We start from the raw sequence: 27201 nt of genomic DNA on the forward strand, positions 1-27201 counted from the left end.
ACTGGACAAGTTGTTATAATTCCGCGTGGTAAAACGACAAGCCCTGTTCTGAATAGCTTCTAACTTCTGTATTAAATATTTTTGGTGAAGTGACCAATGGATGATGCGTACTCTAACTGGGGCCAGACAAATGTTTCGTAGGCCTGTTTACGTACGTGAGAAGTAGTAAATTTTAGGTTGCGACGAAGATACCCCAATGATCTTGAAGCATTAGCAGAAATGGTAGTTATATGGTCGACCCAGGAAAGATTTTGTGTGAGGTGAACGCCTAGATACTTATACCCTGTGGTTCTAGCCAATCTGTTGTTACTGATGTTGTAAGGAAAGAGCGAACAAGCTGATTTACGGGTAAATGAGATAATTTTACATTTTAAAATGCTAAGAGTTATTAACCATGTTTTACACCAGCTGTTAATGCGATCCAGGGCACTTTGGAGGGATTGGTGATCATCCACCCTTTTTCTAGAGCGATAAACAATGCAGTCATCAGCAAATGTACATATACTAGATGATATATTATTTGGCAGGTCATTAATGTAAATTAAAAAGAGTAAAGGACCAAGGACGCTACTTTGCGGTACCCCTGATGTGACATCGGAAGAAGGAGAGAAATAATTATTAACAATGGCGAACTGCTGGTGGTTAGAAAGAAAGTTTCGTACCCATGACAAGACTAGCGAATCTAATTTAAGTGCAGAAAGTTTTGATATCAGTCGGCAGTGCGCTACGTGATCGAATGTCTTAGAAAAGTCTAGAAAGGTGCAATCTATTTGTAAGTTAGCGTTCATATGGTGGTAGTTTGCTATTGTTTCCGCAATTCTCACAGTGATTGCTAGACTGCGCTCTGCATAGAGATTCTTGCGCACCATAAACTGGCACAAGATCATTTGACAGTGTTGGGAAGCCTTGCCTGTACGATTCAGATAATGTCCCTGTGATGCAGGTTTACGGTTTAATAAATTGTTGCTCAGAGAGAAAGCCTCAGAGCTGAGAAATGACGAAGCTGTTTAAAGTAAGAAAAGAAAACTAGACATTTTAAGCATAATTAAGAGAGAAAAAGAGATGAAGTTGCAATTGACAGACACTGACTCTAAGCTGGCAAATAAAAACATGTCCTGTAAGTTGTCCAGCTATAATGTTTATAAAAATCAACAATCACCGGGGGCGATGATGGTGGCGGTGGGTTGAGGCGGCGGACGCTGGCGATGTCTCAGCAGTTCGAGTCACGCGCTGACCAGCACGGCGACGCTTGGTGGAAAAAGAGGTAGCCCTTGCCTTAGCAAGAACTGTGGTCGCTTGCCGATGCTGGCTCGTTTCGAGGAGATGATCACCACGCGGAAGGTTCCACCCTCCACGGGTGGTTCGGGATTGGAGTCCAAGCCCGGACACCTGGGACATGACCTTGAACAGTCACGGCCGGAACGAACACCTGGGACGTGACCTTGAACTGTCACGGCCAGAACTCTGGAAGGCCGCGTACCTCCAAGTACACCGTGGGCAGCTGGAGCGTCTTGGCCTTGCCTGACTTCACACGGTCGGGTCTGGAACCCGACACCGCAGTCGCGCGACACCCAGGATCTGCACTCCAGCCAGCTCGATCTCGTTCTGCCTCCGACTGGTCTTTCTCTTTTTCCCCTCGTGCATTGGCAGCGCAACCTTTCGCGCATACTTCCTCTTCCTTTTGGCGGGCCGCAGTTTCATGCGTGACATTTCGCACCAACGTCGTCATCGTCTTTCCGCCACTCAATCGAGAAGCACCGCTGCTGTTGCCTCCGAGCACGTTGTACATAACACCACGGTGCCACCACACTTCACAGACACCACCACGTCACTATACTGCACCACAATAGCACCCTTTTTGGGAATGTTTTTCTGCACGGAAAACTGCTGCTCAGTTCTCAGATGAAAGTCACTCAAAATACACTCTCGCACAGCTCACTACATCATCCAAAGGTCCACATTCACTAACCACTATATACACACGAAGCAAGCAAAAGTATGAACTCATCTAGCAGATCATGAAAATTCCCAAATTTGCCTGTTTAGTGCACCAACTTTTTACATACATACCCTATTAACTAAAAAAAAAACTACATATTGTCAATGTTACATTGCATGTAACTTCTTCAGCTGTTCACATGAAACATCCTTCCGTGGTCTGCAATCAAGATCCAAAAGAAACCACCAGGTAATCGAACTTGACGCTTAAGTTATAGCGTCCCAAACAAGACGTTTAATGGCCCTAACCAATTGACAAGAGTGAGGAATTCGACGCCGGCGGAAGAATTGTCGACTGTAAGCTCGTTTGAACCTAACACTTTATATCACCAGACGCCCAACCTCTAAATCACAAGCATACACCCTGGAATGGCTGTATGCCAGTCGGAAGCGTTGCCTCAAGGTGCACCAGTACAACCACGTCTGAATGATTTCATCCTTTCCAGGAACGCCTTGCTTGAGCTCATAAGCCGACAATCGTTCAGACACCTTTATCGAAGCGACCTCTTCAAGCGAGGATGCCAGAGAGCACCAGTCGACGTCCTTCCTCGTACAATGACCTGCTGGACCATTACTGCCTTCGGGTTTACTTTCAATCACTTCAGCTTTTCGTCTTGCTTGTTCATCAAAACTTTCAACCCTTCTGCCTGGGTCATCGTGACTACCTTTATCACCACATGGAGCTGACCTACATTGGAACTCTACCCTCTGTTCTTTAACACGTGTTTCCGCATTTTGCTCCAGTTTTCTCATGAAAGCATCATCTACAATTTCTCGAGAACTCAAGCCCTCTCTGTGTATGGGCGAGTTATATTCACCGTGAAAAGCTGTGCACGTAGCGCCTGTTGCTACATCCAGTGGCCCAAAACAATAGGCAGAAACTAGATCAAAGCTTTCATTACGGCATTCACCAGCGTTAGCTAGGAGACCTTTTACTGCTCCTTCAGTGGAGCTCTTCAGAGACAATCCTACCTCTGCATGAAGTGTGCTTGACTTCTCGCAGGTTTCGACAAACCCTTTACTTTGAATGGAACGTTCTTGTTCCGTGCTCACGAAGCATGCCCGTGCTTCAATAAGCTCCTCGAGTCTCCTAGTTTCTTGGCTACCCACCTCTCTGTCATCTTCCCTAGTTTCATTCTCTAGCGAAAGGTCATGACGAGGTACAAGGTCAGCCCGACATAAATTCAAATCGGTCGTGACGTAACTGCTGTCAGAGCACACCTCAGCCACTGGTTCGCTCCTCTGTATCCCCAGATGCCCCCTTTTTGCCATCGCAAGCTCGAGTCGCCGCTCGAGTTTTAGCGTCTCTAATTCGAGCTTTTCTTTCGCCGCCTTTCGCTCTGCAGCCCGTTGCTCACGCTCTCTCTCCATCCGCTCCTCATACCACAGTCTCAACTCCGTTCCCTTCAGACCCATGCGTTCAGCCAATTCTAATATCTCCCGCGTGCTGGTCATGGCTTGCACCGCCTACGATGATCCAGATGAAAAACAAACGACATTGTCTTGTCGCAGATGCCCATTTGTGATGCAGGTTTACGGTTTAATAAATTGTTGCTCGGAGAGAAAGCCTCAGAGCTGAGAAATGACGAAGCCGTTTAAAGTAAGAAAAGAAAACTAGACATTTTAAGCATAATTAAGAGAAAAAAAGAGATGAAGTTGCAATTGACAGACACCGACTCTAAGCTGGCAAATAAAAACATGTCCTGTAAGTTGTCCAGCTATAATGTTTATAAAAATCAACAATCACCGGGGGCGTTGATGGTGGCGGTGGGTTGAGGGGGCGGACGCTAGCGATGTCTTAGCAGCTCGAGTCACGCGCTGACCAGCACGGCGACGCTTGGTGGAAAACGAGGTAGCCCCTGCCTTAGCAAGAACTGTGGCCGCTTGCCGATGCTGGCTCGTTTCGAGGAGATGATCACCACGCGGAAGGTTCCACCTTCCACGGGTGGTTCGGGATTGGAGTCCAAGCCCGGACACCTGGGACATGACCTTGAACAGTCACTGCCGGAACGAACACCTGGGACGTGACCTTGAACTGTCACGGCCGGAACTCTGGAAGGCCGCGTACCTTCAAGTACACCGTGGGCAGATGGAGCGTCCTGGCCTTGCCTGACTTCACGCGGTCGGGTCTGGAACCTGACACCGCAGTCGCGCGACACCCAGGATCTGCACTCCAGCCAGCTCGATCTCGTTCTGCCTCCGACTGGTCTTCCTCTTTTTCCCCTCGTGCATTGGCAGCGCAACCTTTCGCGCATACTTCCTCTTCCTTTTGGCGGGCCGCAGTTTCATGCGTGACATTTCGCACCAACGTCGTCATCGTCTTTCCGCCACTCAATCGAGAAGCACCGCTGCTGTCGCCTCCGAGCACGTTGTACATAACACCACGGTGCCACCACACTTCACAGACACCACCACGTCACTATACTACACCACAGTCCCCATGTATAAAGAAATTGCCAGATTTGCACCTAACAGTCCTCATGTAAGGATGCCTTGATTTCTTGGTAAATGGTTGTCTTTTTGGCAGTTATGATATGTTTGTTTCTGTTTCAATTTAATCGGGTCACTGAAACGTTCTCAGCTTTCAATAATTCTTTCTTGCGTATTTCACAGTTTGTGACGCTCAAGTAAGCGACAGTGGCTATAGAACATGACTGTGAGCACTGTGTTTGTTTAAAATTCTCTTGACCATCTTTATCTTTAGTAGAGCAGTGTTATAAGGAAATTGCTAAGAAGCATTCAACTGTTGCTGCCTTTGTGCCATCGTCAGCAGCGACATTTCTCTGTTTTCCTGTGTTGAATACAGGTCGAGCACGTCTTCGCTTGAAATTATTTTTATTTATATGAAAAATTTTTTCTGCCTCTATTTATGGCATTCGACGTCTAGAACGTTATTTTGCCTGCCTATTTCTGGGGCTGAAAACACTTTTTCAATGCCTAGAAATCTGGTTATTAGGGATTACACACAGAACAATGTTAAGTACCATGAATTATCCCAAGATAAAACAACAAAGTAATTAACTTCACTCTTAAGAAAACTTCACTCTTAAGAAGGTAATGAATATCATTTAATTAATAAGTTTTTAACAATATGATTTATAATAATTTGATGTGAAAAGCACGTGTGTGGATGTTTGTACAATGTCAAAATTACAAGAGAAGGACTATAATGCATGCTTACACAAAGAAGCTAGAGAAATGTAAGTAGTTTGCTGTTTCTGGTACTCTGTTGATTTGCTATTTTTCACTTTGACACAGTTGAAACATTACAACGTGATGCTGGCTGTTGGGTAGAATTCACACTTCATTGGCGAAGGAACGGAATGCTTACTGCATCCTCATCACTCTTCTCACTTCCGTTCCTCTTGTCTCCCCTTTTTTTCGTCTTCAAAGGAGAGCTACGTGTCGGTAGCCTTGAACAAGGATTACACAGTGCTGTGGATCCAGCAACTTAAGGGCATCCTAGGCAACTGCTGTGGCTACCTCAAGGAGGTTCGGGTAAGCATGGCCTTCCATGATATCTACAGACCACATTGAAAGTTAATGGGAACCCCGCCGCGGTGGTCTTGTGGCTAAGGTGCTCGGCTGCTGACCCGCAGGTCACGAGATCGAATACCAGCTGCAGCGGCTGCATTTCCGATGGAGGCGGAAAGGTTGTAGGCCCATGTGCTCAGATTTGGGTGCACGTTAAAGAACACCAGGTGGTCGAAATTTTTGGAGCCCTTTACTACGGCGTCTTTCATAATCATATGGTGGTTTTGGGACGTTAAGCCCCACAAATCAAAGTTAATGGGCCACAGGTTGCATTAAAAATAGTTAACTATTGATGTTTCTGCCTATAGCTGGTAAAAATGTGCATAAGTTTAATTGATAAAGATAAGCAGGGTGATCGATTCTTTGCTAATTAAAATAACAGTGTCAAAGAAGCAAATGAATTGAAAATACATGGCAATTTAATTACAGTGTAATTTATTTAGTGTGTACAAATGATTGTTTAGAGGAGTAGAGATTTAATTTTCAACTAGTAGGACCTTAATTTGGAATTAGAATTGTAATTTTATTGCTCACAATTTTTTCATCAAGTTTGCACACACTGTGTAGACCCTTAGCCATTGGCTAGTTTGGGTCCAAAAAGATACGTTTTATAAGGGCACTTTGAAAAAGCATAACTAAAGAAGTTATATAATATCAATAAAGAATCTGAAAAGAAGCAGAACAGTACATGAAATAACCACGCAAAGAGCAAAGAAAAAGAAAGAAAAATAATATCAACCTTTACTTTCATACTAAAATTAGGACAGCCATCACACTAAACATGACATTCCTTTAAATAGTGTTTTTCTGTTGTCTTAGTAAAATTTGAACACACTTTTATTTCAAAAGGTATAGCATTCCTGATCTTAATACCAGCAAACTTCAAAATCCATTCTCCGTATAGGTCATTAGTTCGTGGAATATATTCCATTTACCAAAGGTTAGTTGTCTGGTAGAACAGAAAAGGGCGGAGAACATTGACACATTTAAAGGGTGGCTGTAATTAATAACTGTGTGTACCTATTTGGCTAGTTTTAACTTCCGTAGCATATCGAAAGGCAAAATGATTAATCGGGAAAATAGAGGTTTACTGAGGTCATTATACTCGGAGTGAATAATAATTTTTACAGCCCATTTTTGAAGTCGTCTAACTGGGTCCAGGTAAGTTGTATACGGGCCGCCCCAAGAGTCAATGCAATGTGAGATATGACAATGAATGAAAGCATAATAAAGTATTCATAGAGTAGTGCTATTAAAATGTTGATGAGCCTGAGTAAGTGCATGACACCCTGAGGCTAATTTGGAACACACCTCTAAATCTGCATCTGCCAATGTAAGTTATTATCTATAGTGACACCAAGATATCTAATTGTGTTTACTTGCTCGATCACAGAATTGTCAATTTTAATGTGTATATCACTAACACTAATATATTTTAATCTAGATTGAAATGTTATTCGTATTTATAGATAGTTTACTATTTGATAACCAGTGAGTAACCTTATCTAATTCGATGTTAGACTTCAACTCAAGATCACTTAGATTTTGACCTGTTACTATGACACAAGTATCGTAAGTGTACATCAGTGTGTTAAAAGACTGTAATACTGTAATATTCGCGGAAGGTCATTTATATACAAGGAGAACAGCAATGGTCCCAGTACTGAACCCTGGGGAACACCAGTATTCAAGGCACTCATAGAGGACAAGAAATCATTAATTAATACAGCCTGTTGATGACGTTTCAGGTAGTTTGAAAAAAGTTCTAAAATGGTTTTACGGAAACAATAATGTGGTAATTTATTTAGCAGTATTCTGTGGTCTACGGTGTCAAATGCTTTTTTTAGGTCTAGAAAGATAACTGCTACTAACTTATTTTCATTCATTGCTGTGTTTATAAATTGCGTAAGGGTCACAACAGCGGTGGACGTAGAATAGTTTGGTCTGAATTCGCGTTGCTGATAAGAGAGCATGTTATATTTCGCAATAAGTTTGTAGAAATAACTGGCAAGAATTTTTTCGAAAATATCAATAATTATGCTCAAAACAGAGATTGGCCTATAGTTGGATAGTTGAGAATAACGCCACTTTTATATATTGGAATAATCTTTGCAGTTTTTAAACAAGAAGGATAAAGGCTGCTTTCACAGAATGGTTAAAAAGGTGACACAAAACCAGTTCGAGGACGTCTAAATTTTCTTTAAAAAACCTTACAGTTATCCCATCTAGGTCTGCCGATTTATTAATTTGCATTCCTGATGCAATAGATCTGATTTCCTCAGGGTCGATGTCATACATGACATAAGAGTTCGGATTGGAATCTGAAAGAGCATGATCGAGCCTGGGTTCCTTGAATTTTTTAGCTAGCGTTGAACCAATGGAGGTGAAGTAAGTGTTAAACGATTCAACTGTATTGGAGTCGATGACATCTGTCGATGACACCTTAGAAGGCGGAGGGTGGCAGACGTCATTTACAATTTGCCAAAGTTTTTCCAAATTACCATTCACCTGCTCTATTTGTCGGGCATAATAATTCTTTTTACTCATTCTCATCAAAGCCACAGATCTATTATGCATTATTTTAAATTGGTGCAAAAAGAATTCATTGTGCTTATGTCGTTTCAATTAGTCGTGCCAGTAATCCTTGCTCGTTATGATCTCCAATATTTCTTTATTCAGCCAGGGATATAACGTTGTTTCCCGTGAATGAACCGAAACTTTTGGGCTGCTTATTTTGATAGCGTTTTTGAGAAGAGAAATAAAGTTAGAAAATTCAATACTAACATCATCATTGTACATTTGATGAAAACTACATCCAGGAAGAATATTTGTTAAAGCTACGTAGTCTATTTTCGTTACAAACTTCGGCTCATCACGTTTTTCATTCTCAACGAGATCAACAGAGACAAATATGGGTAAATGATCTGTAATAGGTTTGTCATACATTCCAGCACTAATATTTTTCTTGGAAATCGTCAGCACGTGGTCAATCATTGTAGCAGACCTTGCTCTTATTCGAGTTGGTGTGGTGATGACATTGCGAAAGCGATATGATTTTAGTAAGTACATGTAGTCATCGTACACTGAACTACGGGTATCAATGTTCATGTCACCAACAATAACAGTAGATTGTTTGACGTTGTTTATTAGGACTCTGAATCATTTCAAGAGTTTCAAGAAAGGATTCCACCCTGATTCCACCCTGACGAAAAGTGACTCGATGGCACGTGTACTGCACGATAGTGAAGGAAGAATTGTTTATGAATGCTCATTTTCAACAAAAAGAGCAACACGACCCCCTCGAGAACGAGAGTCACATGGCTGAGAGCATTGTGTAATCGGGAATAACAATGTTTTAATTTCTTTCTAGCTAAGTTTCAGTGACAGCGATTATGTCAAAGCATTGTGGTTACTGGAAATTATATGCGAGGAGCTGATTAAAGTTTTTTCATATGCTGCGAATGTTGCTATGAAATGTCGATATGCCTCTGCTAGTGTAGTTGTCTTGCTGATTTAGGTGAGACATTTTTTTTGAACTGAGTATGTGCGCTGGGTGTAGGCACACGCGTATGCTTAAGCTACAGCGCCAAGGTCGTCCTCGCATGTGACATGAAACACGCGGAAATTTTCACTTTTACGCATCAGGATTTTGCCATCAGCCACCCACACAAACTTCCAGTTTTTTTTTCTCATTTTAGCTGTATTGCCTTTCCAAGAAGAACCTTGTTGTCGGAACATGGGTGTTCGTTTACGAACACTGGCTCGTTTCCCTCAAAGCCAAGGGTCGACCTGTTCAGTCAGTGTTTTTTGGCGGTCCCTAAGGCTTTGTCTCAGGTCGATCTAGACAAAGACTTCACCACCACGTTTGGAGGGCCGCTAACACGCGTTGGTACATGATGAACAGCATCAAGTTCGGTGTTATCAAGCTTCAGTATCACCCCATAACGTCACAAGATTACCAACACAACATACAAAAAACGCCGCAACACGCATTTGCCACTTTGGCTTGGCTTGGATTAGATTGGATTTCTGTGCAATAATAGTGCTCTTGATGCTTAAGAGATGGCACCAGATGGCACACACTATCATCATCAGTGGCTGGAACGAGCAGACAACATTATTGCGGCAGTTTTTTTTGGGGGGGGGGGGGGGGTGCGATAATTACACGCGGAAAAAAATTGTATTTTAGTTGGGCGATGGGGGGGGGGGGGGGGGCTGTGCGAGAATTATGCAAGTGCGAGGATTACGTGAGTACACACAGTATGTGCCCCATTGACTTTGTGATACCTATCAATACGGCCTTCACAGCACTGACGAATGTGCCCTCATCCTTAATCGTTGCAGTAAGGTCAGACATAGCGTTAACAAACTGCGCAGTCATTTCCAACAATACCGTTGTGACTTCTTAATGCTGCCAGGAGGTTTGTTCACTAAAGACTCCGCAAAGTCAGACAAAGAATCTGTTGCATTTGACACGATTGCACAAGAAAGAAAGTGGGCAAATACATTTTTTAGAGCAATCCTGCAGCTATGAAATTTGTGAAATCGCTAATTAAGGTAGATGCGTATTTGCCTTCCTGAAATGACGCAAATTGGCGGTTTGGCAGACGTGAAGCACGGCTGCTAGGACTGCTCTGAAGTGTACTAGCCAGCTGCGTGGTTTCTTAAATAGGCAACAAAAATGCCGCCCCTCGATCAATTTAGAAATGGTAACATATGCTTGCTTGTTTGTTGAGTGCATTGACTGCCAGGATGCACAGGCGCCCGATGATGGCTTTCTGGCTGATGCCAACCCTCGAAGTATTCTTCACTTCACCAAGTAGTATCCAGGCAGAAATGGGCGCTCCTTTAACAGGGGCTTGTCCAAAGTGCCCTGAAATGGACCGCTTGCAATTGCCGATTCCCAATATTACAATTGTAATTGGCAATTACAATTGCCAGGGCAATTGCCAATTGCAATTGCCAATTCACATGATTAGGAACTGGTAGACTTGTGCAAATAGTAAATTTTAGGCTCAGAGTGAATTTGGCGGAAATAGTGATTTGGTTAAATAATTTTGAATTTAATAGTATATATCACATATTATGAAACAAAGTGAACATATTTGTCATGAACCAACTAACCTGCACAATATATATATTTTTAATTAAAAGAAGGTACATGCAAGTTTTATTCTTTTTTATTCAAATGTTTACTGTACCTGGAGCACATGAGTCAATATAACAAGCTTTTAAACTTAAAAAAAAATGAATTGTTGTGAGGGTTTTGTATTCATTTAGTTTTTAAGGTGGGGCTTCGTGGCAGTGTGGATTTCTTCTCAATAGGTGTATTCATATTCAAGGTACAGCACCATTTCACTGCAGTGAAACTATCTTTGCATGGAGTTACATACAGTTTACATGTGTTTATTTGTTCATTTCAAATACTTAAAATTTTGAATAATTGAAATTCGTGTTGAAGCACTAGAAAATTCGCTCATACCTAGTAATAGGCTTTAGTACTATTCAGCATCTTAAAGATGTCATTCCTTAAACTTTTTTTTGATTGCAACTTCATCTTTTAGATGTATGGCTGGGCAATAGTGGGATATTATAGAATGTCATTAGGCAATGCATGCTTTGAAAGTACATATGGAATAAATATTGACTGTTGTTTTTTTTCTTTCAGAAGTAATTTTTTCTCGCAACATGGGCTTTTTTTTTTTTTTTTTCGAGTAGGTAGCCTGCGCATGAACGCCAGCATCGACTAGGCATGCGCCATTAGTTTTGTTGGTTGAAACAAAATGACAGGTGCGGACCAAGTAGCACCTAGTGTCAAACTCGCAATTGTTTCGCCCAAACAAAGGCGTAAATGCAGGCCTCCGAGATGGCCTACCAAACAGTTTTTTGAAGGCCAAGAGCCACCAGTTTTTATTTTGGCGACCTCCACTGGAGGTTCTGGTCGAACCTGGAAGAGGCCTCTTTCAGAATCCGAGGTGGCCAAAATAGTTGAGGTTACTCGCCTGCATTCTTTTGTTGCTTTGAGTTAAATATTACTAGTAACACTTGTGAGATCTCTGGATTCTGCATTTCATGACGACGGCCAATTCGGAGCTGCGCAGAGGCTACGTTATATACTAGTTTACGAGAACTATTGGCAATTCAAACTTCTCAAGTAAAAATTAGGGGCCCTCTTCAGTTTGAATTATCAAGAGCCTGTACTTGTATATTTTCTGACGATAAATTGTCAAGTCTTCTGTAAGAATAGGAAATCTGCGTATTAAGGCAAAAGCCTTAGACGCCTCAACAAACGTAAAATTTGACCGCCAATGTCCCACGTAGTTGGGGACAAGTGATGCAGAAAATCGTCATCACAAGAATATGCTAACACACGACGTCACGATTACGTCACAGGTCGCCACAGTTATGCCACCTGATATAATGTCACATAATGGAAGCCATCGCATCGGGAATCTCGCTGGCAGATCTGGAGTGGCCGCCGAAATCTTGGAGCGAGCACTCGGGTTGTGCCTAGCCAGGCCTGCGAGTGGAGCACGTGAATGCCCCGCGTGAGGTCGCTCTGCGAGTCATTAACAGATACGACATGAAACCGGTACCGAAACTTCTTCGAATAGCCGATAATTTCTGCCATATACACAGCAGGCCAGGAAACATTTCTTTTTACGGCTTTTCGTATGACACTTACATCTTGTCTCGCTGCTGCTACTGCTAGCAGAACTAGTGCTCTCGCTGTAGCTCAAAGGGAGAAGCAAACCAGCTGCAGCACGTTCAGCAGAGTCAAACGACATCATTTTAGGAATATAAACAAGTGCACAGAGAAACTAGACACCGCCTTAAAAAAAAAGGCTGAAAACAACCTAGCCGCCTGACTGTACCGGAAATGATGGCAACCCATTCTCAGAGTTCCGGCAAAATCCGTCTCTGCAAGACGCAGCACATGAAACGCTCCGTCGGGGAGTGGGTTGCTCAGAATCTGTATGCGGAAAATGCGAATTTGCTCCGAATACACCAGTGGAATAGATTTTCGGCCACGGAGCAAGAAAGTTTGCTCTCGCTCGACGAGTGGCATTCGCCATTAGTCGGCAGTAACTCTGATCGCTGTGGCAGTGCAGAAAACGTTCAGATGGGGGCTATAGAGCATGATTACAACAGCTGAGAATAGAAAGCTGATGGCTTTCGTTTTTGAGTCCTCTTAATTAAGTAAATCCATCAAGGGGCCCTGCGAGTTTTTGATGTTGCTTCACTGGTATCTACGAATTGCGTTTGGTGACATATTGAGCGGGTGAATGCTGGGCAGGAGCTGCAATACTGAAACTGCTTGGCTTCTGTTTTCCTTTTAGATTACTCGGTTTCTTTAAACGTACATGCAAGCACAAACATTTTAAAGAAGGCCTCGAACCATGCACCTGAAATTAAGCCTTCTGTCAAGTGATGCAGAGAAAAATGTGGTAGTACAGCGTAATAAAAGCAGTGGTATATTTGTACAGTCTATAACACTGTAGCACTACTTCTGAGCTGATTGAAGGTGAACTACATGAAAAGAAAAAGAGAAAAGTGAGGACCTGATGTGGTTGACATATGCAAATGTGATTCACAATAGACATTACCGACCTGAAGGTGTTCCCCACAACATGGAGTGCATGTGAGAAGATGAATTCGTGTATATATTTTTCATTATTCCTTTAACATGACGGCAACGTTGCATTGCAGCCGGAGTGCCCCCAAGATGCCAAGTCTTTGATGTTGCATCTGCATGTGCTCGTCACCTTCACAAGCACATCATCCTGGAAAGTGCTCAAGGACAAGACATGTGAGTGGCGTGGGTGTTCCTTTAAAGAGAGCTTTTTTCAAGCATGTTTTACAGTAATAGCTATTACAGGCCGACCAACTTGGCTGTTTTGATGAATGCCAGTGCCCGTTGATGGAATTTTAGTGTTTATTGGCAAAATTATCAAGAAACATTATTGTGACACGAGAATTTGAAGTTATTACGAAAACATTAGCAATCTAGGGTTCTCTGAGTTATGTAGCAGTGTTTATGATATTGCTACAGGCGAGATTGGTTAGCCTTGGCCGCTCTGTCGATGCTACAGTAATAGAGCACACTGATCATGGAGGAAACGATTGTGCCAAGAGCTTGACGCGATTGGCTAATGCATGCTTGGCACTTTGTTGTGTACTAGGTAGAGCATGGGTCTTTGCCTTCATGTCGTAGCGCATTGCTTTTGCCAATATTTTGTTCAATATTGACACCTTTTGGGTATGCATAAATGAGAATGATTCAGCTCATCAGTTTTATCTTCCTTAGCCGTCTTCTTCTAGCATTCTGCCTCTTTTCTTATCTACTGGATGCCTCTGATATCGAACTTTCTTCCTAGATTGTATCATGCGTGTCAAAGAGCAGCCAAAATGTGTTTGAGAAAAAGTCAATCAAGCCCGGTCCTGCCTTAGTGGTGCTGCAGTATGTAAAAATAAAGATAGGTTAATAGAGTCTTGCTTTATCAGATGTTTAACAGGCTCAATACAGATGGGCAAGTGCAGAAGGAAAATCAGAATCCCTTACTGTTCGAGGAAGTGGTAGCCTGTATAGCTGCCTTCATACGTGCCCTTGGCTCCAGCCGAAGCTTGCTTGTAGAGTGTGTGTATTGATAGTGCCAAGGCAGCATAATGGAGCATTCCCACGTCAGCTTTCTCACACCAAGGGCTCAAGACTGCAGCTCACAGGTTCGAACTTGTTCAACTCGCTCTGACCCAAATGCATAGGCATGCACAGGGTTGTACATTTGTTTCACACAGTAATAAAAAAAAGTATAGTAAATGTGAAGAAGCATTGACAATAGCAACGTGAATACATAGAGCAAAAGTAAAACCGTCCCAAAGTGGATAATGCATTGAAAGACCTTAAGTCCAAGGAGGAGCTTCACTGTCGGCTCTTGCACACACCACAGAAATCAGCGAACAAGCGTCTACAGCATAATTGCAGAGATACAGCTCTTCACTGGTAATCTTTCCTCATATGAATGTGGCAACCCAAAAAGAATTCTTGGCCATGTCAATGCAATATTGTGACAAATGTTAGGCAAACACTCGAATAGTAGAAGAGAAGATAGGCGGGCACCAACTGGCTGTGTACCCCGTCTGTGCTTTTTTCAGAGAAGGAGCTAACCTTCTTCCTAAAAATTATTTGCTCATGTGACACTGTAATAAATTGCAGTTAGAATGTGTTTTATTGAAAAGAATTCATTGTTGGTGGCCAGCACTCATTTGTCATCTCTCTGTCCACTAATTCGTGTTTGGTTCGTCATTTGTCACTATAGTACTGGGTAACAGGATTCTCCTGTACTTTTCAGCTGCATGTTGATGATACAGCAGGGCAGTGTACTTATGCAGCTGCGGCCTCTTTACGATGTCTCACAGACGAGCCCCTGAGGCCTGTATTAAGCCAGCTGTGTGCCAGTGTGGGCTCCCACCTGATGGGCAAGGGCAGCCTGTACGGAGCCCTGCAGGCTCTGCTGCTCAGAGGCCTGGCCAGAGCCAAGCCCAGCCTCAAGAGGGCGCCATTGGTGGCCACCATCAATCTGACACTCAGGTAGGGGCACCTCGAAGAAAGTGAAGGTGTGACCTTGGATCTGGGATCATGCCTTGTTCTGTGTATTAGCAGTCTAAGTAGGCGTAAAGGCATTGGCACACTGTGTGAAGCTTTTGACTTGTGTGCAAAAACCGTTTGTAAGTTACTGTGTAGAGTATAACAATCTCGTGCAGTCCCACTGATTATCCTGCATACGGTAGACTCTCAGTAAGCGGATAAATCTGTTAAACGGAAATGCTGCCTAAATGGAACAACTGCCTCTGATATGATTGACTTTGTACTTGCATTCTGCACCCTTGTTCATCTTTCAGTAGACCGAATCCCTGTTAAATGGAACACATTTTGCTGGTCCCTTTAGGTTCTGTTTAATGGCAGTCTACTATGCTCTCCTAATGGCTGCAGGTTTCTTCTCGAAATATGGGGTTAAAGTTGCGGTTGTGGCGGTTACACGGAAAAAAAAAGCACTTTTGTTCTTTTTTTGTAAATTTCTTCAGCACTGGTAGCCTCGATTGAGCTGCAGTACTCTCTTGTACTGGGACAAATGAAAAACAACTGCTGTGGCAAGATTGTTATTCCTAGGCGCCTTCCTCCTCTACACTATTTAATGCAACTTGCAGTTGGTGGTGCATGAGTAGGTAGTTTTATTTCGTATTTTGCGGGCTTTCCTCAAACGCTGGACATCATCAGTATGCAGCATGTGCGTTGCCACTGCAAGTTGGATTAGTAATTTTGGAATGCACTTGGCCCTAAAGTGTATAATAAGTGTTTGCCTAACTGTTTTTTGTCAATAAACTGAGCATAATATAAAAATACCTTAAGTGGCATGTGAGGATAAACCATATATCAGTAATTTCGTTCAGCAGTGGTTATCCACGTTTTAAAAGATACTTTGTCCTAGTTACACGAAGCACCTTGTATATTAAACACTAAGCACACATGAAATCAATACTTGTGGGTGTAGGTGAACGATAACGGTACACTTCAGCAACTGTGCAATTGAGGACAGTGTGGTGAAGCATTTTCTTCAGGCTTCTGCAAATATTCGAACGAATATTGTAGTATTCGAATTCGCTTTAATCTGAATTTAATTTATAGGAAGTTTTGAAGTATTTAGAACAAACTATTTAAATATATACTTTCCACATAAAACCCTCTGTAAAGGTCATTTCACTATGGTAGAGAGTTGGTAAACACCTATGCAGGGGAAATCGGCATTGCCTAGAAGTATTACTTCAAAAATAAATGAACATGTCACCCCATCATTGATTCGTCATTTCTGAGGTTCATATTCTTGCTATACCAGCTTATACTATGCTACAGTATACCGTATTTACTCGCATAATCCTCGCACTTTTTTTGCCAAAAAAGCGATGCTAAGTGTGGGGGTGCGAGAATTACGCGGGGAGAACTTTTCACGAGAACGTACCGAGCGAGAAAAAAAAAAAAAAAGTGGCCGCAAATCAGGATTCTCACACCAGCAACTAACAGCAAGCTTTGAGAAGTACTAATTAAGAGTTACCTCAACAATAAAAGGAGAGGTTCAACACAAGGCAAGATTTATATGAGACGCAAAAAGTGCAAACAAATAGTCGAGAATTAGAATACCATACGCAAAGCTTGTGGGCGTTGCGGGCGTAATGATAGCGTTCGTCGCTCACCAGGAGCCCTCAAAAGGTAAGCGTAGGACGTCAGTATTGGGCTTATGGCTATTTAACAGAATCGTCCGCAGTTTCCTTCTGACGAAATAAAGTTTACCATCAATCCCAGTTTTAGGCCCACGGCAGGCCCAACGCGTCTTGGTGGCTTTCAGCTGCCGTCACCAGTAGCGATCACAAAACTCGTAGACTCCGAAGGGCCTACCGGCGGCCCTGTTGTCGTCGTTTAGTGCCATTGTCATCTATCACTTGCAACTTGAAGGAGCCGTGTAGCTTCAGTATCACACCACAACGTGCCAAGATTACTGACACAGCATACAAAACACGCCGCAACGCGCACTGGCCACTTCGGCTTGGCTTGGATTGGATTGAATTTGCGTGCAATAGTATGCTTGATGCTTAAGAGATGGCGCCAAATGGCGTGCGCTATCATCACAGGTGGCTGGAACGAGCAGACGACATTATTGCGGCAGTTTTCTGGGGTGCGATAATTACTCGAGGAAAAAAGAAATCGTATTTTTCTTGGGCGATGTGGGGGGTGCGAGAATTATGCGAGTGCGAGGATTACGCGAGTAAATACGGTAGTTTAGGTATATAAGCTTATACTATGCTACAGTATAGTATAAAGTATAGTACATTTTAAAACTTAACATATTTTACAGGTTATAATGTGAGGGCTGGGCGGGCTAGGCATGAAGGCTGAGAGGCGTTGTGAACGAGAAGAATGCGCTTTATTCGAACATGAAAACGTGCCGACCGCCCCGGAGGCGGGAGCGAGATTGATTAAACGTGTCCCCGGCCCTCGCTTGGGCTTGGAGTTTATCTGAGTAAAGGCGCCGCAGGTGGCGCTGCCGATTAGATAGGCCGCTACGCTATAGTGCGCATGCGGGCGCTCACATCCGGCCCCTCCTTGTCTGACCAAGTCCCATTGGTCTAGGAAAGGAGCACTACTTGGTGGCTTCACTGCGAGAGAGAATAGTCCTTCAAGCGCTCGGGTGGGCGCTTTTGGCGGTGAGGTCGCGAGGAGGGTACCGCTGGAGGCAAAACTGCAGGGCCAAGGGAAACTGGTGGTTGAGATAACTCATTGCCAACACTGGGAGAGCCAGATAAGTCACACAAAGGCCACTCTTGGGTTTTCACAATGTAAGGCTCGACATAAGGTGGCACGTAGTGCTTGAGTTGAGAGACGTGCACTATCCTGTCTTGGAGTCGATCACGAGGACCTTGACCAGTTACGCGGCTAACGACAAACGTAACGGGTGTTTTCTGGTTGGTGATTTGGTATATTCCCTTGAATTTGGGTGCCAACTTTCCAGTTCCATCTGCTACAGGCTCTTGGCGGCGCACCCAGACGAACTGGCCGACTTGGAAGGAGTGGTCTCGATGGGACTGATCATATGCTGTCTTCCGTTTCCCTTGTGCTTCCTCGGTATTACTTGCTGCTACGGCCCGGTTCTGAGACAGCATTAGGAGACGGTCTTGTAGGGTCCTGGCTGTGGCGGGACGGTGGCGTTGATATGGGAGCTTGGGGACGTATCCATACAGTAGTTCAAATGGAGAGAAACAGCTGCTGGCGCTATAGCTTGTGTTGATGGCAAAAGCAGCTTCTTCGAGTTTGCTTGCCCAGCAGGTCTGGTCCGTTGGACACAGCTTACGAAGAACGGAGACTAAAGTCCCATTGCTTCTCTCTACAAGACCATTGCTGGCTGCGCGGTATGCCACTGAATAATGAATCTCAGCACCGTGCATGTGCATGAAGTGCTTAAACTGGTGAGATTCAAAGGCTGCTCCATGGTCAGACATGCAGTCATCAGGACAACCAAAGCGGAAGAACACCGACTGTAAATGTGCTATAACTTCCTTAGCTGATGTTGAAGTTACAGCCGCTGGGACAATGAAACGCGTGGCAAAGTCAATGACATTCAAAATGTACTTCTTTCCTGAAGCAGCCGGCATTGTGATGTGATCAATGGCAATTAAGGCAAAAGGAACATCCGACACTGGCATGAGACCCATTTTGCCAACACTTTTAGATATTGGGCGGTTGTTGCTTTGGCAGATCTGGCATGCTGTGACGTAGTGGGTCACTGAAGACGTAAGGTTTGGCCACCAGTAACGTTCTCTCACTTTGGTCAGTGTCCGGGTTACATCCATGTGGCCTCCACCGTCATGAACAACCTCCAGGACAGCCTGGCGCATCTTTGCTGGCACTACAATAGCTTGAGAACCTGAAGTCGCGTCACTATGGTACAGGATGTCATCAATTATGGCAAGGTCATGGTCCCACGATTCTGAAGATGACAGAGAGCGACGAAGGTCCTGGCACGCTTTGTCTTCTGCTTGCATAGCTGCGAGAGACTGTGTCTGATGGAGGACTGCTGCAGATAATCGTGACAGCATGTCAGCAACCACGTTTTGACGGCCTGGATGGTGCTGCACAGTGAAGTCGAACTCTGTAAGATCCATCAACATGGTCGTAAAACGACGTGAAGGCCTGATGTTGGCTGTTAAGCATGCAACGGTCCAGTTGTCAGTCAACAGGCAAAATTTCTTGCCGAGCAAGTAGTGTCGGAACTTGATCGTAACCGCCCAGTGGACACCAATACACTCCCAAACGTTGCTATGCAACTTCTTCTCTGCGGCCGTGAGTGCACGACTCGCATATTCGATCACAGTTTCTTTTCCACACTGTTTCTGAGAGAGCACAGCACCAATTGCGGTTCCTGAGGCATCTGTTGTGACTGTGGTTTGGGCGTCTGGATCAAAATGGCCCAGTACAGGTGCCTCTGTTAATGCTGTGCGAATTCGCTGAAAGGCTTCATTGCAGTCGCTGGTCCAGGCAAACTCCTCAGACCGTATGAGACTCTGCAACGGTGCTGCTATCCGAGAGAAATTCTTCACAAATCGGCGATAGAAGTTTGCTGTCTGGAGCCATGACAAAACTGCTTTGCTGTTTGCAGGCTGTGGGATTTTCATGATGGCTTCGACTTTGGCAGGGTCAGGCTGCTTGCCGTCCCTGCTCAAAATGAATCCGAGAAACCTGATAGACTTCAAAGCAAACTTACACTTGTCAAGTGAAACTTTGAATCCACTGGCAAGGAGTGCACCAAGTACTTCGTCGAGTAACCTTGCAAACTCGTCAAAAGTTGGCGCAAAAACCAGAACATCATCCAAGTACACCCGCACACCGCACTTTGGGCAATGGGGCTGCAGGTTAGCAAAAATTGACTGCATGGCTCGCTGGAAAGTGGCAGGTGCGTTCTTCAGCCCAAATGGCATGCGGGTCCACATAAAGGTGCCATAGTGGGTCACAAAAGCAGTTTTTGCCTGGTCTTCCCTACGAACGCGAACTTGCCAGTAAGCAAACTTTAGGTCAAGGCAGGCGAAGTACTGTGACCCAGCAATGTCATCCATGATGTCATCCGCATGTGGAAGTGGTTGCACGACGTTCACAGTCATCTTGTTTAGGGGCACATAGTTAACACAAAGGCGCTTCTTGCTACCTCGGCTGACAACCACTGCGGGGAATGCCCAAGGTCCTAAGGCTGGTAGAATGATGCCTTGCCGAAGGAGTGTGCTTATTTGAGCCTCAAGAAAACGACGGTCTGCAGCAGAGTAACGGTAAGGGGATCGACTGTATGGCACAGCATCGGGAAGAAGGTCGATTGAGTGTTCAACACCCTCGTACAGACCTAAGTCATCCTCTTCACGAGCGAATACTTCAGCGTGCTTCGAAAGAATGCTCGTGATTTCCCGTTGTTGATGTGCTGGCAAATGGCTACCAACCTGAGCGGCAGGCAAGGATGGGTCAATGCAAACCTCTATTGTTGAAGAAGCACCTCGCCTGCATTCAGAAGACGGGCCGTTGGTGTTTGAAACCTCATATTGACAAGATAGTGCTAACCACGGGGGTTCATCTGGGCCTGGGAGTGGCATTCGCTGGAGGCCTGCTGAGCTGTGGTGTCCAGATACATGGTAATTGAAAGATGACCCCTGGATCATAACAGCGTTCGACATCCTGGGCAACAGTCGCTCATAGCATCGCACACTTGTTCCTGTGGTGGGATGACGAAGTTCAGTTGGCATGGGTGGCTGGAACACCAACTGTGCGTGACTGGCAGCAAACCAGTCTTCCCCCAATATAAGTGGCATGGCATTGTTATCGAGGACGGCGGCTTCCACCAAACCGGTGATGGGTCCCACAGAGATCTTCAAGCAGATAGCACCAGCAGGAGCCACTGTCGTTCCTCCAACGACAACTAGAGGGGGTCTGGTCCAGGGCAGGAGGGGCAAAGATCTGACAAGGTGACGAGAAACAAGTGTCACCTTGGAACCACTGTCTGGAAATGCGTCCACTTGGCCGCTTCCAGCAATTGTGGCGTTTACAAGGGCGCATTGGACCAGCGATCCATCAAGGGTCTCGGAAAGTGTGCTGTGAAGAGCTGGCGAAGGATGCGTTGTAGACTGTGTGGCAGTAGCTCTGGATGGGCACTTTGAAGCTAGATGTCCTTTTTGGCGGCATTGAAAACACACGGCTTCGGCCAAGTTCTGGCCAGAACGGTAGGCAGGAGCGCCGTGCCTCGTAGAGATGGTCAGGTACCGAGCCTCTTGTTGGTCTGGTGGTAGGGCTGCGATTCGCTGCGGCTGTCTTGTTTTGTCTGGTACCGCCTGAACATTCGTGCCCTCTTCACTGTGGTGGGGCACCTGTGGGCTTGGCATTACTAGTTTGGTGCTTGAATACCCTGGGCGTGGGAGTCGACGAGACAAGTGGCTCAATGTTTGGTCAAGCTGCGTTACGATGTCCATATAGGCGGCGACGGTTTCTGGCCGTTGTGCTGCTATAGTAGTGGCCAGGTTCTCGTCGGAAATGCCCTGAAGGGCGTACTCTATGCGCTGAGTGTCGGTAAGAGTGACTGGGCATCCCGAAATGAGCTTCAACTTCGCCAAAGAATAGTGGACCAGGTTCTCTCCGTGCGCTTGCACGCGACAAGTAACAGCTTGTTGCCACTGTAGTAAGGTTTGCTTGGCGCTGAATTGATCCAAGAAAGCTTGCCTGAAGGCGTCCCAGGTGGGACACTGACGGCCAATGACTGCTTTCCAATCCGCGGCTGCTCCACGGAGCTTTCCCAGAGCGACGGCGAGTACGGTTGAAGGCTCCCACGAAGCTAGGTTTCGAGTTCGTTCCAACTCTTCAATCCAGTGGGACGCTGAAATGCTGCCGTCTCCATTAAATGTAGGAAGCGATGCGGACAGGTCTGGAAGGGTCGTGACCTGAACTGGCGCTGCAGCGCGTTGTGACACTTGAAGGAGCTGTTGAAGTAAACCCGTCAGCAACTCGGTACTTTGGGCTGCATCGAAGCTCGAAGGAAGCGGCGTAGTGTTCGGGCGCTGGCTGGACGCTGAGGAATCTGGGGAAGGCGACAAAGGCGCCATTGAGCGGTTTTGGGCTATATCGGCGAGGAGACGATTGATCACTTCTTCCTTCGGCCCCGTAGCGTCCAGGTTTCGGCGAACCAACTCTTCACGGAGGAAGTCTGCTGTAAAGCCGGCGAGGTCCTCAGGCGTAGCCTCGTTCCAGTTCACAAGCGGCATGGCGTTCACAAGAAATTAGCAGAAGGAGCACAAGACTCACGAGAGACGAAAAAGGCGGGCAGGTCAAGTTGGTTCGGCTCTGCAGGCGAGCTACTTCATCGGGCGGGTGGGCGTCAGCACGACGGTCGGCGAAACAAAAGGCAAAGGCACGAAATGACTCGGACGAAGTGGCCGAAAGGCGTATCGGGCGGCGGACGGTAAACACAGGACGGAGCGCCGCGCGGCTAGTCCGGCGGATCACTTCACGAGGCGGGCAAAAGGCGACGTTCCAGGCATGGTTCGGAGTCGACTGCGCCAGTTGTGAGGGCTGGGCGGGCTAGGCATGAAGGCTGAGAGGCGTTGTGAACGAGAAGAATGCGCTTTATTCGAACATGAAAACGTGCCGACCGCCCCGGAGGCGGGAGCGAGATTGATTAAACGTGTCCCCGGCCCTCGCTTGGGCTTGGAGTTTATCTGAGTAAAGGCGCCGCAGGTGGCGCTGCCGATTAGATAGGCCGCTACGCTATAGTGCGCATGCGGGCGCTCACAATAACTTGCATTCTACTGAAAGTCTAATTCTGCTACTATTCAAAGTAACATCCGCTTCCTTTGAACCAAAAAGAATTGCATTAGTACAGCCCTAGCTTCAAATTAAAAAAAAAAAAGGTATTGTGTATGTTTGTTGGTCATGACAAATATGCTCATTATTCTTTATAATGTGGGATATATACTACAGTCCAGCCCACATATAACGGCCGCACTTAAAACGAACTTTCGTTTAAAACGAACAATATCCATGGGACCGTCAAAATATACATTGTTTCAATGGCACAAAATCGCACTTACAACGAACGTCTCGGAGCGTCGCTGATCGGTTACAGTGAACGGAGTCAGCGGTCTGCCGACTTCCCGGGGAACCAATTTCGACCACCGATCAGGCATCGGCGAAATGCCCATACATTCTTATTGTTAAATGCCGATTCTGCCTCCGCGCCTTTCTAGTTGCTGCTCTCCTCGACCGCTTTTTGTTATGCACCCCTCCGTCCTATGTCCCTCCGCTACTCTGAGCACCCTGCATCGCCAGACGAGGCCCGTGTTTTCACACTGCCACCGATCTTTCGAAGGCTTGTTGGCCGCGTACCCCGTTTTTGATCGCTGGTACTGTCGTTGGCGTCACCGGCCTGGAATGACCAGACCATTTGCCAACATCGTCGGCCACCGACTGTATCCGATAGTCTGCGTCTATTGCACGCACGTACGCTACCCCACCGACTATGACAATTTGCGATTCGTTTCGTGTTTAGGACTTGTTCTTGCTCACTTCGCACTCGGCTCAGCATGCTTTCTCCGCGCGTGCGGAAGCGCGGAAACGGCTGTTAATTTGCGCGGAACGAATCGCGAAATATCCACGTTCATGAGGCCACGGAAACCCGCCGACGCAACAAGACGATTTTTTTTATCAAGGCTGCCGATTCTTCGAATGCCGCCGCGCGCACCGAACGAGGTGGCCATGCTTTGATTTCTGCGCGCGCTGGCACTCTTTCTAAGTTTTTCTACGTGCGAGTTTCGCGAACCTTTCAAGCAAGCTACCCACCTTCCCGTGTGTTTTGGTTTTCAAGGTCGCCCTCTTGCCGCATCCTCCCCTCTCTTTATCGCACGGAGAAAGGAATCTTTCATTCCCCCGTGCTTTATCGCAACTCCTTGCCCTTCTCTCGCAAGTTTGCTCTCCTGTCTTGATCACAACCCCTTCGCCTGTCTCCACCGCTCTGCGACGCCCGCCACGCTGGCTCGAATTAGCTTCGTTTTCCGACTGGAAACGCGCCCAGAGCTGCTCCACGCGTGTGAGTGTCTTGCTCGCTCTTAGTGTATGTGTGTGGTCATGATGGCCGACGGGAGGACTAGCACGCTTTTTCGTGCCGCTTAACAAAACGTCGAAAGTGTGACCGCTTCGCTTGAGCGTAATCCGTGTGTTAGGTGCCGCGTTGCGGAGCGCTTGCTCATAGCTGTTGACCACCTGGCAGCCAACTTGCCGATTCAGGCGCCCCGGTATTCAGCTGTGGAGATGTTGAATATTTCGTGGGCGGCGGTGATGGCTACATGTGCGCGAAACTATTTTCACGAGGCCGACTTCGTCCATTGTCGGGCCCGATGCCGAGCCTGAAGCTTCCGAACAGGACCGCTGCGGCGGTGATTTGTGGCAGCACGTCGTCGACTCTGACCTGGGAGAGCGCGTGGGACATGTGTTGCGATGATTTTATTACGGCCGATGATGATGCCGACACTGCGGAACCGTGCACGGATTGGGGCATTGTGAATGAAGTACGTGGCGAGAGCGATTTGGAGGAATCGGATTGCGAGAACGACGAAGCTTTGGAGCCAGCGCCTCATGCAGCTTATGCCATGGGCCTCGGCGAACGAGCATCCTGCCATTTTAATTGAACTTGAGACCGCCCTTATCGTTTCTGTTCTTCGAAACACGTGCATCACAGACTTTTTTGGGCAAAAAAAGTTTGTGTTTTCACTCGCAACTTTTTTAAAAGCTGTGTTTCATTTACAACGAACTTCGAGATACAGCGAACCGATGCCGCGTCACGCTCAGGTTTGTTATAAGCGGGCTCGACTGTACTTGAATTCGATTTGAATTTATTCAAACCAAATCACTGTGTGCTTTAAACCTGAAATTCGCACAAGCCTAGTTTTTTTAATACAGTAAACCCTCATTATAACAAAATCAGTGGGATGGCCAAAAATTTGATATTCGCTCCTGTCCCATAAAAGCTCAGCAAGTGCAGCTAAATTAGCCATGGCAATTTCCCAGAACTGGTATTCAGTGAAGCAACAAACTACTTTTATTCACGCACGAAAAAGTGAGTCAGCTGGCTTTGTCAGGTGCTGCGGCTGGGCACCACGAATGCCGGCTCCAGTTTGTAACTTGATGCTGTGTCTCTTGTTGGCATCATACGCAACGAGCATCCGTCGTAAAACACTTTCCTGCTATTACTTTCGTGTTGTCTCAATAACGCCTTGGTCTATGGGCTGCAATATCGTGGTCGTATCTGCTGGTAGAAGTTCCAAAGGGATGGCTTGCAGATTTTCAGTTGTGCCATGGCTGGGGCAATCAACGATAACAGAAAACACATGCCTTTGCTTTGCCATGAACTTTCAATCTAGCAGGCACAGATACTTTTCAAAAAAGGCTGCGGTCTTCCAAGCTCATATGTTGCAGTTTTTGGGTATCGTGTTGCGAAAGCACCTGGGCTTTGCCCAATTCTCTAGTATCAGCAAAGTAGGCTTGTCCTCCCCCGCTGCGCTAGCATTGAACTGCACTGTAACCTGTACTTTTGCTTTGTTTACATTCTGTTGAGGTTCTGCTCGGCGTAGTGTACATGCACATCGGCAATAGTTTTTAAAAGAATGCCACCTCATTCAAGTTGTAAATGTCTCGCATCTTCATACTGCAGAAGTAGAGCACTCAGCCGATGCTGGCGCCATTCGTTCATGACCTTGTGGTCTACGGCTGCACTTTCACCAGCAATCGGTTTTTAAGACGCACCGTGCCGTGTCTTCAAACATTCACCCCATTCGTTCTGCACGTAATAAAATCTTGCTTGCCCGTTTGGGCAGCTAAGGCTTCAGCTTTTACACTCACTGCAGGCCTATTTACACGAGTGTTCGCACTACTAGCATTTTTCAGTCATTCGAGAAGCATTCTTTCCACTTCTCCACTTGCGTTTGGCTGAGAAACTCTTCTCAAAGCCATCTAGTCTGGCATCCTTATTTTTCAGAATAGTCGATAATGTGGACAGTGGTATTCAAAAATTGTCTTGCAATTTCAGACTTCTGCCGACCTCTTTTTTCCATCTCATATATCAGTTGAACTTTCTGCTCCAATGTTGGACACTTCCGCTCGGGCACTGGCAGTGCCATGTTCACTTTACGGCAACTAAAATAAAAGCACTCACGATGTGCACACACAACATCCCGGGTTCACAGAGACTTCATGCAACACATGCGCACGTGTGTCTTCCAACCACGAATGGAAAAAGTCGGGGAGCATGCCGAGGCTCCGTACTGGTCACGTGACAACACCGTCATAGCCAGTGCTGTAGCCGCGGGGAGCAGCCAACACGTTTCAAGCGCCTTCGTACTGGATAGTACCAGAGTGGGGCGCGAAGGAGGACAGTAAAATTCCCGCTGCGGAGACTCTCTCGTCGTCTGCACTGGCGCGCTTTAGCCTGATGATGCTAGTGCAAACATCGCGCGCTCAGCACAGAAAAGGTTGCCAGAAAAGGTTCAACGCTCCGAGACGTTGAAAAAAGTGTTTCGGCATTTCGGCGGTGTGGGCATTGTGCACCCGTCTGGCACTGCACGAATCTGCCACTTGTTACTTCACTCTAAGCAAGCTATTGACATGCTTCGACTAATCCAGTCTAAAATACGCGCATTTGGGTCAGAACTGCGTGACACTTAGATAAAAGCAATAATAAAGTGACTTCACTGGAATGAGAGTTTATTGCAAGTAAATATACCAACACGCACTCATTACAGTTATCCAACCAAAGGAGTTCAACTTGAGATGAAATAGATGAAAAATTCTTGAAACATGGGGTTTTCCCAGGATTTACTGTAGCTGGGGCTTCTGTGCTTCCCACTGCAGGCCGCTACTAATAGGGCAGTTCTCGGAAGATCTGATGAACCTGTTCCTGTTGCACATACTCTCGGTGCCTGCACTTGTTCACCACTTGCTGAGCATAGCACCCGAGGTAAGTGGAAGCCACTTGCTCACATTTTGTTGGTAAAACGCGTTGTGCTTTGGATTGTGTCAAATGTGCTTTGGATTGTGTCTAATGAAAC

At 45.8% G+C, this 27201-nt stretch overlaps 1 protein-coding gene across 3 annotated transcripts in view; it reads left to right on the top strand.

Moving 5' to 3' along the window:
- LOC119170409 (ubiquitin-protein ligase E3B-like) overlaps positions 1–27201 on the top strand; it is a 127372-nt gene that overhangs the window by 20004 nt on the left and 80167 nt on the right. For all 3 annotated transcript variants that reach the window (XM_075890386.1, XM_075890385.1, XM_075890387.1), the window contains 4 exons: positions 5392–5496; positions 13243–13342; positions 14950–15121; positions 27005–27110. In XM_075890386.1, the coding sequence (XP_075746501.1) occupies positions 5392–5496; positions 13243–13342; positions 14950–15121; positions 27005–27110 (483 nt within the window). The remainder of the gene's footprint in view (positions 1–5391; positions 5497–13242; positions 13343–14949; positions 15122–27004; positions 27111–27201) is intronic.

The sequence above is a fragment of the Rhipicephalus microplus genome, chromosome 3, assembly GCF_043290135.1.
Source record: "Rhipicephalus microplus isolate Deutch F79 chromosome 3, USDA_Rmic, whole genome shotgun sequence".
In the NCBI taxonomy this organism is placed as follows: domain Eukaryota; kingdom Metazoa; phylum Arthropoda; class Arachnida; order Ixodida; family Ixodidae; genus Rhipicephalus; species Rhipicephalus microplus.